The 14,181-nt window shown below is 34.2% G+C and overlaps 2 protein-coding genes across 4 annotated transcripts in view; one reads left to right on the forward strand and one right to left on the reverse strand.

The window, feature by feature from the left end:
* Spn (protein phosphatase 1 regulatory subunit spinophilin) overlaps window positions 1–14,181 on the forward strand; it is a 181,879-nt gene that overhangs the window by 103,480 nt on the left and 64,218 nt on the right. The window lies entirely within an intron of this gene.
* LOC149422536 (thyroglobulin-like) lies at window positions 2,931–6,542 on the reverse strand. Its single transcript, XM_089633582.1, has 6 exons — window positions 6,442–6,542; window positions 5,893–5,969; window positions 5,006–5,191; window positions 4,280–4,451; window positions 3,965–4,047; window positions 2,931–3,115 (listed from the first exon to the last, which is right to left on the reverse strand). Exons 1-6 carry the CDS (start codon window positions 6,540–6,542, stop codon window positions 2,931–2,933), a joined length of 804 nt encoding a protein of 267 aa, XP_089489708.1.

Genomic DNA, 14,181 nt, shown 5'->3' on the forward strand with positions numbered 1-14,181 from the left:
ATGTTCTGTCCATTTAATGTGTTGATCTATTTTGCCTAAATATTTAATGAAATTCTTTTTTATCATTATTGAGCATTTTGGTGAATTTTAGTTGACAGAATAATGTTTACATGAGTTTTGAATAATAATTTTAGAATTTATTGCTGAAAGTTCTTTGTCCGCTAGTGTAAATCTTGTGTACTACGTTTTGTCCGAGTTTAAGGATAGGTAATTGTCATCCAACAATTGTTTTAACCTGTTTCTTTCTATATTTGCTCTTCGATACGCTTCTTCCCAGTTTTTTTTGTATGATCAAGTCTGTGTTGTCGGCGAAAGATTTATTTTTCCAGTTTTCGGAATCGTTAGCATTTCATTTACATAAATAATGAATAGTATTGGACCTAGGACTGTTCCTTGAGGAATTCCAAATTCTGAATGTGTAGGTTTGTTCAATACATTATTAATTTTTACATGTTGGTGTCGTTTATAGATAACATACGAACCATTCTTTTACCGAGATTTGGATTCCATTATGTTCTAATTTTTTTATTAGTTTTCTGTGGCATACACTGTCAAAAGCCTTTGGTAAGTCGATGAATATACTTGAACATTTATTTCCCGAGTCAAGAGCATTATAAATTGTTGAGGTTATTTTCGCAATAGCATCTTGTATGCCTAAGTTTTCTCTGAAGCCGGTTTAGATATCATTAATTATTTTATTTGATGTGACGTTCTTAGTTAATTGTGCTTTTACGACTTTTTCAAATATTTTCGCTATGTTTGATACAATAGATATGGGACGGTAGTTTGAGATGTCGTTGCAATTCCTGATTTAAATATCGGTGTTATTATTGTACGAGTATTTTTATATTTTTTTGGGAATATTCCTTGTTGTATGCTTTTATTAATGAGGTGTGTAATTGGTTTCGATAATAAATGTCAATAAATTAACCGTGATGTGATCGAAACCCGGGCTTGCACATAAGTTAATTATTATTTTTTAGTCAATTGATTCTCTCCGACTTTAGCGAAGTAATGGCTAAAGATGTTAGCAATAGCTGGTTCTTTTGTAGTCTCTATAATTTCGTTATTATATGTTATTTATTTAATTTTATTACCTTTGCCAATGATGTTATTGATTGTTGACTAGATTTTTTTATTATCTTTCCACTTCCCTCAATTTTTTATTTAAAATAATTTTCTTTTGCTATTTCATCCTGTTTGTAGGATGATTTCTATATTTTTTATATAATTCTAATATGGTAAAATCGTTAGGTTTTTTTCGGGTTTGATAAAATAGTTTTTCTTTATGTCATTGACATAGTAAGTAATTCCATGGGTTATCCGAGGTTTTATTTTTCTATGTTTTGGTTTGACATTTATATGTTTAGTCGCATTTAATATGTGTTCGCGAAGTGTGTTTTCGAAAAGATTTTTCGGCATCTTCGGTACTTAAGGTTTTCTCCCAGTCGTCTAATTTCAATTTTTGTTCCATAAGTTTAATGTTTTATGTTGTACTGCTGTATTGCAATTGTGGAAAAAAAATATTTCTTTATATCGAAAATTAAATTACAAGCATGGTGGTCCTTTCTGCTAGTTTTCCAAATGATAGGTGTTATTTTTGTAATTTTGTCAACCTGTGTCCAAAAATGATCTATACACGATGGAATTTGTCGGGCACAACTCTGTTGTAATCGTTTATGCATGAAATGAAGTTTATTAAGCCATCGTTCAGTAGAACATTTTTTTCGACGGTGTTTGAGTTATGTTTAAATTGAAGTCACCCATCACTACAATATGTTGACATTTGTTGTTATTTATTACATCTTTGAGGTTCTCAATAAATTGTTGAGTTTTCGTGTGTCTGTATACAGCAATCTGATAAACCTGATTATTTATTTTTATTTGTAATGCTAAACAGTTTGTAAATGTCATGTTTATTTCTTTATAAGATATATTAAGACATAACCCAAATAAATCGTATATTATATTTAGATCGGGTTTGGAACCCACGACCTTCTGGGCCAAGGAACTTGCTTCTTAAAATTTATAAAACCAATAATATTATAATATTTTTATTTTTTGAATATGAGTAAATTAATGTATAAAACCTCAAATTGGAATATTAAATTATTGAAGACAATATTAGCGATTCCTTAACGATTTAAACAGAAAAATCAGAAAAGATAGGTCACATCTAGGACTTGAACCCAGGACCCGCTCTACCAACTGAGCTAAAGGGAGTAAGAACTAACAACAACATTGTCTTCATTTTCTCACCGCACATTTTCATTGGCTGCTGTCTTTATGTATGATCGCAAGATTCACCTCGAACCAAATTTGTATTTGTTTTATACTTTAAGTTTTGGGACACATCCATGAAAAAGCTTAATAAAAACCATGTTTTAAGGCGAAGCTTAATGCCAAATCACTATTTTGATTAATCTTTATAACGAATTGTTGTACATTATGAATACCAAAAAATATGCTTTAGATAAATTGAAGGTTATCCTATCATTTCGCTTGAGTAGAATACAAATAAAAAATTAAATTACTCAATAAAAATATAAGGGTAAACTACTAAAAAATATATTTTCTCAACAGAAATGTATGAACGCATAAAGGACACAAATTTTAAAAAATACAGAATTATAGCTAAGATTATCTGTGACAGTTTCACTTGATTAACTTTTTGGCTTTCTTAAAAAAATTATTTACAAAATAAATAAAAACCAGTTTTGTGCTTGAAATCGAAAGTTTCTAGACTCCGTTTGTCAAGCGATTTTAATGCCTATTACCTACAATATAAGGTATACCAAGTAAATACACATTTTGGCTTGTAGCTTCCTCTTAAACGAAATGTACACCTACCCACCCTACTTGTAAAGAAATAAATTTGATAGGAAACAGTTTGGTGTTCATTTCCCAAGTTGGCAATTTTGTCAGCAAGTCTACCAGGCTCCGCAGTCCAATTGCTCTCCCAGGGGTTTGAGGTCGGTGATGGCAAAGCCGTCGCTATCGACGCAGTACAGCCGCCCGTCGAGCTGCTGCACGGCCAGGTAGTTGCCGTTACCTTTGCACGTCTGCGACATGGTCGTGCCCACCTCCTCGAAGTACTTCATGTCCCGAGCGCAGTCTGGAAAAATATTCATGCATTTAGAAACACACAAGTATAGCCAGTGATGTCTTCAGTCACTTACTTATTGTGAATTTATTCGGAATTACGGTTAGAATCGGGATTGCAGATGTTGAATGAATGAATTAAAAGGATGTGGCGGCCTAGTAAATATGTATTAGAACGCGTTACTGATAAATTCACAGGATTGGGCGACATGGCCACACTCGCCGTTGACATTATAAGGATTTCTTGATAATATTCTGTTAAATTACGAACATATTCTCATGATCAAGCATGCTTGCTAAAGGCAAAAACAACCGATGCTACGTCTACGGTAATTTCAATTTTCTTTTTGCTTCTTAGATTAGAGAACTACTAATAAATTATGCCTTTTCTGTCTGTTGTCATGCGTTTACGCACCATTGCTTGCAGTCTACATGGAGAAAAATGAGTACTTTTTTATCAAGATATTGTTAAAAATGTGACTGCATGATAATTTCCTAGTAAAATATTGATCATTCAGAATATATCTGAACACGTTTTCACGCAGGTGGCCTTGTATATTGGACGAGATGCAAAAACATTATTTGTAAGAACACTTGTTCCGACTTCCTCATAACATAATCATGATTTACTGAAAGTTTATTATGAAATTTATCAAATAATTTGTTACTGGTCTCCGATCAAACGAACAATGCGACCAGATATTTAATAAATGAACAATATTTCATATCGGTAAGTTTTCTCCGTGTAGCCTACAGGACGTATAACGAAAGAAAATCTAAAGAGAAAACCTAAAGAAGACGACGAAATATATGTGTATAAATATAAATGCGCATGTAAAATTATTTGTCAGTTGGTACTTACTGCAATCTACCAAATCAAGATTTGCTCCAGCTTCCGTTTGATAAGGTCCTATGCGACCACCATCTCTCCATGAACAGTATGCTCTAAAATAAAGATTTGTTTATCTTTAGATTATTCATAAAACCTATGAACACCCATTCACATGTGTCCAAAACTGCTGGACACATTATGCAATAGATTAATTTTAATTGCCTTTATTCTTTTCTAAAACGATGATTATTCAATGATCGTATATCGTTCAAAGTAAGAATCGTTGCATCACTATATAACACTAATATACAAAACATACATAATGTTGCATGAAGAAGTACTCACATGCCGTTTTCAATCTGATAGACACCGTACGTCCCATCATAGTCACAGTTGGGGGATGCCATCGTGATCTGAACTATACCGTGGAGAGCCAGCTTGTTCTTCATCACGGCTATGGCATAAGACTTGCTCTCGCACTTCCGGAGATACTGCGAGCCATACTTGTCCTCGTCATCTGAATCAATCATGTTTTTTCAACATACCTAATCAGTACCTACATACGAGTACATAGATAGTGTTTAAGTCGAGCAAATATAGACCTATCAACATTAATAATTGTATTATAAGGCAATTCAAAGTTGAAAAGATTACTAGTGTCCAGTATTTGTTATAGCAATCTGGGAATAGTTCCATAATATCAAATTATTTCAGAGTCAAAGCTAAATAACAATGATGACAAATTATTTTGTATTTCATAATTTCTCTGAGAATTGGAAGACTTTCTTAAGCCTGCTCTTTACTCGTCGGGCAAATCGTCTCTCCGAGACATTCAGCAAGCCTCATCAGGGCTTGGAACCATGAGTGCTATGTTCACTCTATTGATGGATGCGTTCAGAGGCCACCTTCAGCATTATCACCATCTCCATACTGATGATCCTTTCATCCGGGCAAAAAAAATAGAGAAAGGCGAAGCGATGAGCAAGGAAGTGGACCAACGCGACTTTATACATTTCCAGTTTAGCTCCTTCAGGTAAAGAGCCTAGAGCAATCATTGGATTTATAACTTACAGCAGGGCAGCTGTGACACCAGTTCCTCGGAAAGCACCATCGACTCGGTCTTCCCAGTCTTGGGCTCGGTGCACCAGCACAGACCGCTGTCGCACTGCAGTGGCTCGTAGTTCCCGTTTGATGCGCAGTGCAGCATCACGTCTGTTCTGCCGAGGGCCTCCAGGTCAGCCCTTCGCCGACTGCAAGCTTTAACGGGATTATTAAATAAATGCACAATTTTAACAAGACACAAGTCTCTTTTATTTTGGGTATAATCAATTTGCAAGTATGGACACGTAGCAGTTTGAAAATAGTAAGACAGTGTAATAAACTTTAACAGGCACTTTATGGGTTTTTTTAAACCCTTGTTTTTTTAGCTGAACTCCTCCTGAAGTCGACGGTTTACGCGTCGATTGGATCAAGCCTGCCAGAGGTGGCTTCTTCACCACAAGGGTTTCAACGAGTATATTCGCTCTCTGGGTCAGCTTTTAATTTTTTGTTTACCCCCTCTCTCCTACCTAAGTCTTCCACCCCTACCAAAGTTGATGTTCTCTCTCCCTCTTCCAGCTTAACTATAAGTACCCATACACCTCTGTAATTAATTTAATATGTTTTTATTAACCCTGATGAAGGTTCGGGTTGAACTGAAACCGGTTGGTTATAAATATATACAATAAAGTGGTATTCAAACAAAGTTATTTTATTTTAATTATTATAATAATTAAATGTTTTGTTTTAAAAGTCCTTCGTATTTACAATACGCAAAGAGAAATGCATGCCAATGGTGGTCACTCGAACGTATTCCATTTTCTTTATCACAGAGGTATCCGATCTCATAGAAGTTTTTAATAATAGTTTTTTTTTTTGTTATTGTGAAATAATCTCTATTAGAGAAATTAAACACTTACCGCATGTCATATTCTGGGAGTCTTTGGCCCAATCCATTCCGAATATCCTCTTCCCCAGTACGTTTGCGCAAAAGCATCTAAAATATACATTATTTGTTCATTTTAATCGATTTTTATAACATTTTATTGCATAAACATCATATAATATTATAAGAAGTATATTTAAAACCCCCTTACCTCGTCACTTACTGTCCAATGCTAAAGGAGCAGGACAGAGCGAGTTCCGCGTGACGTGTTAATTTATAACCAGTGGTAACCTTAAACCAAAATGACATCTACATGTTTGACTTCACATTCGCTCGCTACAATCTATCGGGTATGTCTTATTACACCCTGTATAACAGTAACGTTCCATTTACTTTGCTAGATGATAGGTGACAGTATAATTAATTCATCAAATATTGTCACATCAAGTCTTAATTTGGTTTTTAATTCTGGGTTATCAGTATTGAAAATAATTTGTTCGTGTTATGCATTATTTCCATTTAAAATATTTGCATAATAGACTTCATCGAGTATAGACTAAATAATAACATAACGCATATTTACCTGCCCACAAGTTTGTCTCCCTTGCATTGTACTGGACTGAAACTTCCATCGGAATCACAGCTGGGCGGGTAAATCGGCTTTTTATCGGCAGGAAGGTGCATCGGGTAAACGCAGGTAGCTGCGATTTGTGCATTTTGATTTTAGATGTATTTTTATTTATAAATGTTTTTTTACTTGGTTTAAACCACTTTACTGAGTTATAAAGGTCCTGTGTACCTCTGACCTATATAATTCAATAAAGCGGTTAAAAACAAAGTTAAAAAATAATAATTTAATTTAAATAATGTCAATCCACAAAGTGTTTTTTCTTGGATAATATTTTTTATTTATTTGGTTATTATGATTTAAAATATTATCCTGACTGATATTTTACAGTCCGCCCTGGTGATGAAAACTTCAAGGGGTTTTCTAAAACGTTGGCTCAAGAAGCTATTTTTTTATGACTTTTTTAATGGCATGTGAAAATATACAAAATCTGATTACTTAGCTAACTTAACCATCTACTAAGATGTAAAGGACTCTAAACTTGAAATATTCTGGTAAAATAAAATTAAACTTCAAACAAGTAAGTTTTTAGATTCTCACGGCCAAAAGCATTTTTGTTGTTTGTTTTTGGGGTGTTATGCCGTGTTGCGCTAACTCCTTCTTTAGCCGACGTTTCGGACAGCGTTGCAGTGTCCATCATCAGGGCAGATCCGGTAGATCCGAAGATGATGGACACTGCAACGCTGTCCGAAACGTCGGCTAAAGAAGGAGTTAGCGCAACACGGCATAACACCCCAAAAACAAACAACAAAAAAAAACTTCAAACACTTTTAAGCTATAATTTTTTGAATATTTAAGAGTGACAAATAAGTTATAGCTTGTTGGAATGAGCATAAACTGCAGTTTTTTTAGTTGTGGTTCAACTTTCTATGGTACATATCGTTTGTGTCAGCTTCATTCGAATATTAAGTTTTATTTAAAAAAAATAATGGTACAAAAAACTAGATTTACCACACTAATACGGATACTGAGTTCAGAAAAATAGTTTATTTAGATAGATACACAATCTAACATCGTAATTATTTTTAAAAATCCACAAAACGAAACATTTTTTAAATGTCATAATGGATATTTTAAATATATATATATCCATATAATAATACTGAAACTGTAAATAAATATTTGGGGTCATTTTGATTGCAAATGATCTCCTCTATTATCCCACTTCGTTTGTTCCATAGCTTACGGGACACCCTGTATTGTGTATAGTGATTAGATACTTGTTTGTTTTTATGTTGGGATTATTGATGATGGTAATTGTTTATATTATTGTGAACCCATACATTTTAAATGTGAAGAAACATAAATAAATAATTTACTATCATCAATGGCGCACGCCGGCGTAGTTGCAGTTGGAACACACTTGAGCCCGGGAGCGCAGGGCCAGTTTGCAGTACAAGCATTTCCGAGTCCTAGAACATAACAATTATCTGCGTTTAGCATTATAATACATTAACTGCTCTGACATTTTGAAATGTACTTACTTCTCATAGAACAACTGACAGAATACAGATTCCACGGAAAATATTTTAGCATAACGTTTAGTTCCAGATATCTTCGCTGTATTTTAACGTATTTCAAAATGAAACGAAAACAAAGATAAAATTTTAAAATCGCTTGCTGGTGGTTTTTATCGTGTAAACTGTAATTACTGCTTTACGCGAAACGAAAAAAAAATTAGACAAAGGTATTATAAAAGTTATTGTCACTTTTTTTGGTTTAAAATAAATATAATTATTTAAAAATTTGCAATCTTTCAAGTTATTAATAAATAAATTATTTTTCAACTGCTTAATGTCGTTTTGTAAAATTATTTCAATTTTTTTTTGGTTCGTTTATGGTAAATTTTTGAATGCGGGCTGAAAGCATAGTATTTTCTATTTCCAACACTATTTAAATCATATTTTTCACCGAGATATAAAATAAGATAGCTCTTTTACATTAACCTCACACAGGAGACCCCGAGGAAAATAATTTCCCGCAGGACCTATCATATTTTATGATGCTGTGTGGAGGGTCTTTTTTAAGGAAAGTATGAAGAGAAAGTTCTGGGAAGGTAAAAGGTACGAGGGTTGGTTAGGAATCTTGGGATCAGTGTGTCCAGGAGTGACGGACATATGAATATATCCCTACCACTGCGGCGCAAGGCGATGGGTCGAGAGACCAGGTGGAGAGGTCAAAGGGTCTCCCCAAACCAGCCTCTCCCGATCTGGCAGCTCGTGGGCAGGCGCATCCTGAACACACCTCACCCCACGAACCAGGACTTGGTTCCAATCCTCACTCCAATCAAAACCCGGTCATTTTTGCATTTCTTTTAAACTTCACGTTTCTTCAGATGACATTTGCGATGTCATTGACCCGGTCTGCTTTGAATTGCTTCGAAATTTAGCCAATCTGATTATGCGTTCCGTATATTCTTTGGTAAATCGATATTTCTATTTAAAATATTCCTCTGATAGTGTTGCCAATGGGTATTACTGTTTTTTTCTATTTTTATTGCGCGACCTATTCATATTTGTAAAATCACCAGATTATTAGCAAAGTCCGCGATCTCTGTCTTAATACCATAGTAATGCGTCCCAAATTCTAGGGGTCGGGCCATAGACTAAATACGACAATACATCAATGGGTCGGGCGATTTAAAAATCTGTCAGCCTCTAATTATACGCACGCGCGTGATGTGTAACGTTTTATACTAATCTGTTCTTATCCCTCTGTATTTTTCAAAGTTTGCTGTGATGAATTTACGTTGTCCTCCGTCGAAAAATAATAATAACATTAAATAGCAGGTTCCCTGCTATCAATGTGTTTATAAATTTTACATACTAAAACTGTTAAATAAGATCGACCTAGATTCATTTAACAATTTCTTAAAGATTGGCTTTGCTATTTATAGGTTTTTAACTTTCTGTCCACAATATTTATTTTTTATCCACTTCGTTGTGGATAAAAAATAAATATTTTAAAATACTTCTATGCTAGAAACGGCCATTCCATTGAGTCACGATAATTGTGTGTATGATTATGAAGAAAAATTTATAAAACAGTCGGGAAATGATATGGAAATGACACCGTTGACATTTGTCACATGAGAACGAATGTTTTCTACGACCCGTTCTTGAGTTCAATAGCTCGGCCGTGGAACGATTTGCCAGCCTCTGTGTTTCTTCCCTTCTACAACACGGATCTCTTTAAGATCCAGTTTCGTTCCTTTCTGTCCACAAAAAGATCCCCACACAGCATCCCCAAAGATGACGTAGGCCCTAATTTTCCTCAGGGTCTCCTTAGCTAGCTCAGTTGACGTGTATCTCGCAAGGGAAGAATTGTCTGGGCTGAGTGCAGTTAGGAAATTCCACTGATTTACAGAAATTATTCTGTAAGTAAGCAATTTCGGTATCCTTTTGAGTTTGTCTAAAATTTTGTGATTTATTTTCAATATTTCCCTTGATTTTTGTCATTTAATAAAATGTAGACCTTGTGAATTCCACTTACTAAATACTGCCTAATTTTTGTGACAAAAGTATTTTCGTTTCGATTAATTTTCCTTTTGCATAAAACCTTGTCGTATAAACATTAGTTTATTATTAAAATATAATGATTTGGAGTAAAGTTTTAAGTTTGTGTATTCTAGTGCCTGAAAACTAGGGGTATTTTAATGTGGAAATAACATTATTGTACTGTCATAAATATTTGTTTCACTTGGTCCTGCCATGTCTTCCTTGGGCGTTCCCGACTTCCATGTCGTATATTTTATTCCCCTACACCTCTTCCTTCGTTCACTACTTAGGCCTCATTTTACCATAAATAATTATTTGATTAATGTCTTCCGTTCTACCATTCACTCACTACCTTATACCGCATTGTGAATTACTATTATTACAACTACAATTATTACTATTAAAAAACTACATTTTAATAGCTTCAAATTGACTACGTATCTTATCTTATCGTTACGTCTTCCTCGAGCGTCTCTGGCCTTTTCTAACATTCGCTAACATATCGTTACTATTAGAAACAACTATATTATGTAGAATTTAATTCGACTCCTTATCTAATTCCAATGCAGAGATAATGCTTAGTCTTCCACGTGCTTCTTCTACCATTCAAACCTCCTAAACAACCTAACTACTAACGACACTAACAAGAACAAACTTTGAAATTTTAAAGGAAATCGGTCCAGTAGTTTTGAGTCTATAGGGGACAAACAAAGAAACATTATTTTTTATATACAGTTTATACTAGTTTTTTTTTATTTATACACGGTGTCCGGAAACTCGTAGTACAAGCGGGAAACTGGAGAATCTACACCACATGGGGAACCCAAAAAAACATAAAGTTTTTTGATTTGAGCATTTTCAAAAAAAAAAAAAAAAAACCAAAAAAAAATATTTTTCGGCTATTTTAGGGTTAAAGTTTTTTCTGGTGTTTAGGGTTGAATAACAGATGTTTTAACCCTGCAGAGCAGAAATATTTTATGATTACACCGGGTTAAATGAAGGGTGATTTCAAAATAATGCTTCAAATCCGAGTTTCTTCATTTGTTTTACTTTCAAATAGTTTTAATTAGTTGGGTACTTTGATCTTCAGTAATATTTTATAAGAATTTGATTAAAAAAAAAAAAAAAATCAACTTCAAACTCGATTTACTCGATAACGAAAGCTCAAATCAAAAAAAAATATACTACAAAATCGACTCCAAATGTGATGTAGATTCACCAGTTTCCCGCTTGTACTACGAGTTTCCGGACACCCTGTATATTTATAGAGATAAAAAATTAGTAGAATATACTAACAAACTAATAACATTATTAAATGCCTATTTATAACGTTCTAATAAAAGTATATTACATATGAACTGTAAATATTATTTTTTCGAACCGAAAAAATTTCCTATTTGAATGCATTTATGAATGAGTAATTGTCGTAGAAATATACAAGTGATATTTGTTTTAGTTTTTAATAATTCAATACATATATATATATTCTTTTTTTTAAAACACCTACCGCGGTATGCTTTGCACCCTGGACAGCATCCGGAAACAGTCATATTGGCCGTGAGGTATTGGCCTGCGGCGCATTGACTCTGGTCGTAATCAGTGATGCAGTCTTCTGTCAGCGAACACTTCGCAGTCACCAGCGAGGGTAAAATTAAAGTAAACACAATGGCTATGAACACCATCCTTGGATAAAAATAAGAATATTGCATTTCAAAGCACTGTCTCCGATTTTTTTTCTCATGTGTTATTTGAACCAAGTGAAATAACGAACTGAAGACATTTATGCTGATAACATCTATCGGCTGGCTTATTGTAGGGATTATCCATAAAAAGCTTACAGGAAATTGGCTAATAATTTCTTATCTACTTGATTCGATAAGGTAGTCCAAATTTCTGATGTGACTATATTTGAATGTCTCGCTAATCCCATCATAATATTATCATAGATGAAATTTTATTGAACCCGCGATGCCTAAGTGCGAACTCGACGCTTTAACACCCTTGACTTGGTAGTTATGTTAATTGTGGTAATACCATCTACAACGGTATTAAAAATGTGGAGAGATCCTGAAAAAAACCTTAGACAAAGTGCAGAAACGGGCGGTCCGTTTGGTTTTCCCACTTTTAACAAACGGATCTTTGGAGCACTGGCGACAGGTGGGAATAATGTCCTTTTTCTATCGGTAATTCAGTGGAAGATGCTCCTAGGCAATATTGTCATTTATTCCTTCGCCACCGGTACACACTCGGGAACATACCAAACGCGCGCCCAATATCTGTACACTATTGCTATTATTTGTCACATGTTATGAGAACGGGTCACTTCTACGAATCGTTCTTTTGTTCAACAACTTGGCTGCGGAATGATTTGCCGGCCTCTGTGTTTCCTCCCTCCTACAACCTGGGTCTCTTCAACATCCGGGCTCACTCCTTTCGTTCCTCAATAAAAAACCCTCCACACAGCACCACCAAAGATAACAAACCCTTTGAAGGGGAAATCATTTCCCTCGGAGTCTCCTCTGTGGAGTTAATAAAAAGCGTAATTAACACTTAATTTATCTATTTTTTAAACTTTTTAATAAAATGTTTCATCGTAGTTTTTGTTTTCTTGAACTTATCTTACTTACCTACTCATTGTTTTTCTACGTTTATGACACATATATTATTATTACGAATTCTTTATTTATTAAAAATAATGTATGGAGGACTAGTTAACATTAACATTATGCAATATTTATACATTCATCTGGTTTTATGTGTTGGACAATCGACGAAAAAACAGAAAAAACTATAGAGTATCTTTATTATGTTTGTTTTTGATAAATCTACCTATCGGGCTATATAAATAGTCCCAGAACCAAAAAAGTTTCACAAAACTTCCCAAAAGCCCTCCGTTTGCGTAAAATTGCGGCCTGTTTTTGGTCTCTCTTGTAATGTGGTCAGATATCATATCAAACTGACAAATTTCAATCAGTGTTTAATGCAGCAGCACGGCTCATAACCGGGGTCTGTCAACTGTTAGATCAGCAACATCATCAGCTGTAGGCAGACTGATGGAACCTAAGCGCAAGCCAAATACTAAACTTTCGGAGCATCTGGGCAAAAGGCTTGGAATAAACTCCCTGCGGAGATGCATAACAAGTCCAACAGAATTCAGGTCTAAACTAAAAACTTACCTTTTTAAGCTCTCATACCCTTAAATTAAATATACCTGCTTGAGAGTAGCATTCTTGTATTGCCCATAATATATCCTAATCACACTTTTCTTATTAGATTTATATTATTCGAAATCCGTCTTATATCAAGGGACGGATCACATTTAGGAAGATGAATTCTTATCAAAGCCTTGTACTCTAAACACGCAATAAATACATAAAAAAAAAATTATTCTATAAATATGCATTTAAAATATAAAGATAAATAAAATAAAATAAATAAATACCGGAAAGTCCAATTATGTCCTGTGCGTTCGAACCATATCTAGATTTCTCTAATAAACAATTAACAGTGTTAATCTCAAGTGACCTTACCAGATAAGTATGGCACTGTATATTATCTGCCTGTATAAAATGTAAATAAATAATATTAATAACATATGTACCTTGTAACATCTCTTTCATCAATCAAATGCATTGTACATATAGATTTGTATTGGTGATCGACGAACCGGTGGATGCATCTGTTAGAGCATAAATTGATAATAATTTGACTAGTCTATAATTAGTAATAAGATAGATAATTGCAGAAATGTATCATATATTTGAACAGCGCCCTTGAGGTGATTTTACAGAAAAAACGGCGCTATACAAATCATACAAATATTATTATTATTATGATTTGCGCGGTGATGGATTGCGTCGACTATAAATATTTATTTGAAACAGCGCGCTGTGTATAAAGCTAAAACAGTGTTCCGTTGAGGTTATTTTGTTTTGTTGCCCTGCTCTGATATCCCGATTTAATTTCATACTTAAAATTATAATCGCAGGCTTAATTGTACTAGAGCGATTAGACAAGTAGAAGCACTGGAAAGAAAAAAAATCCCCAAAAATAAATAAACCAATTTACTAAATAAAAAATTTGACTTGTATCTCTAACGTATTCCCCTTCCCTCCACCTACTTTCACCCGTACCTCCCCCTCCCCCCCCCCAAAGTTGATGTTCTCTCTCCCTCTTTTATCTTACCTATAAATACACT

Source organism: Hesperophylax consimilis, chromosome 7, assembly GCF_061612785.1.
Source record: "Hesperophylax consimilis isolate HC1 chromosome 7, BYU_Hcon_1.0, whole genome shotgun sequence".
In the NCBI taxonomy this organism is placed as follows: domain Eukaryota; kingdom Metazoa; phylum Arthropoda; class Insecta; order Trichoptera; family Limnephilidae; genus Hesperophylax; species Hesperophylax consimilis.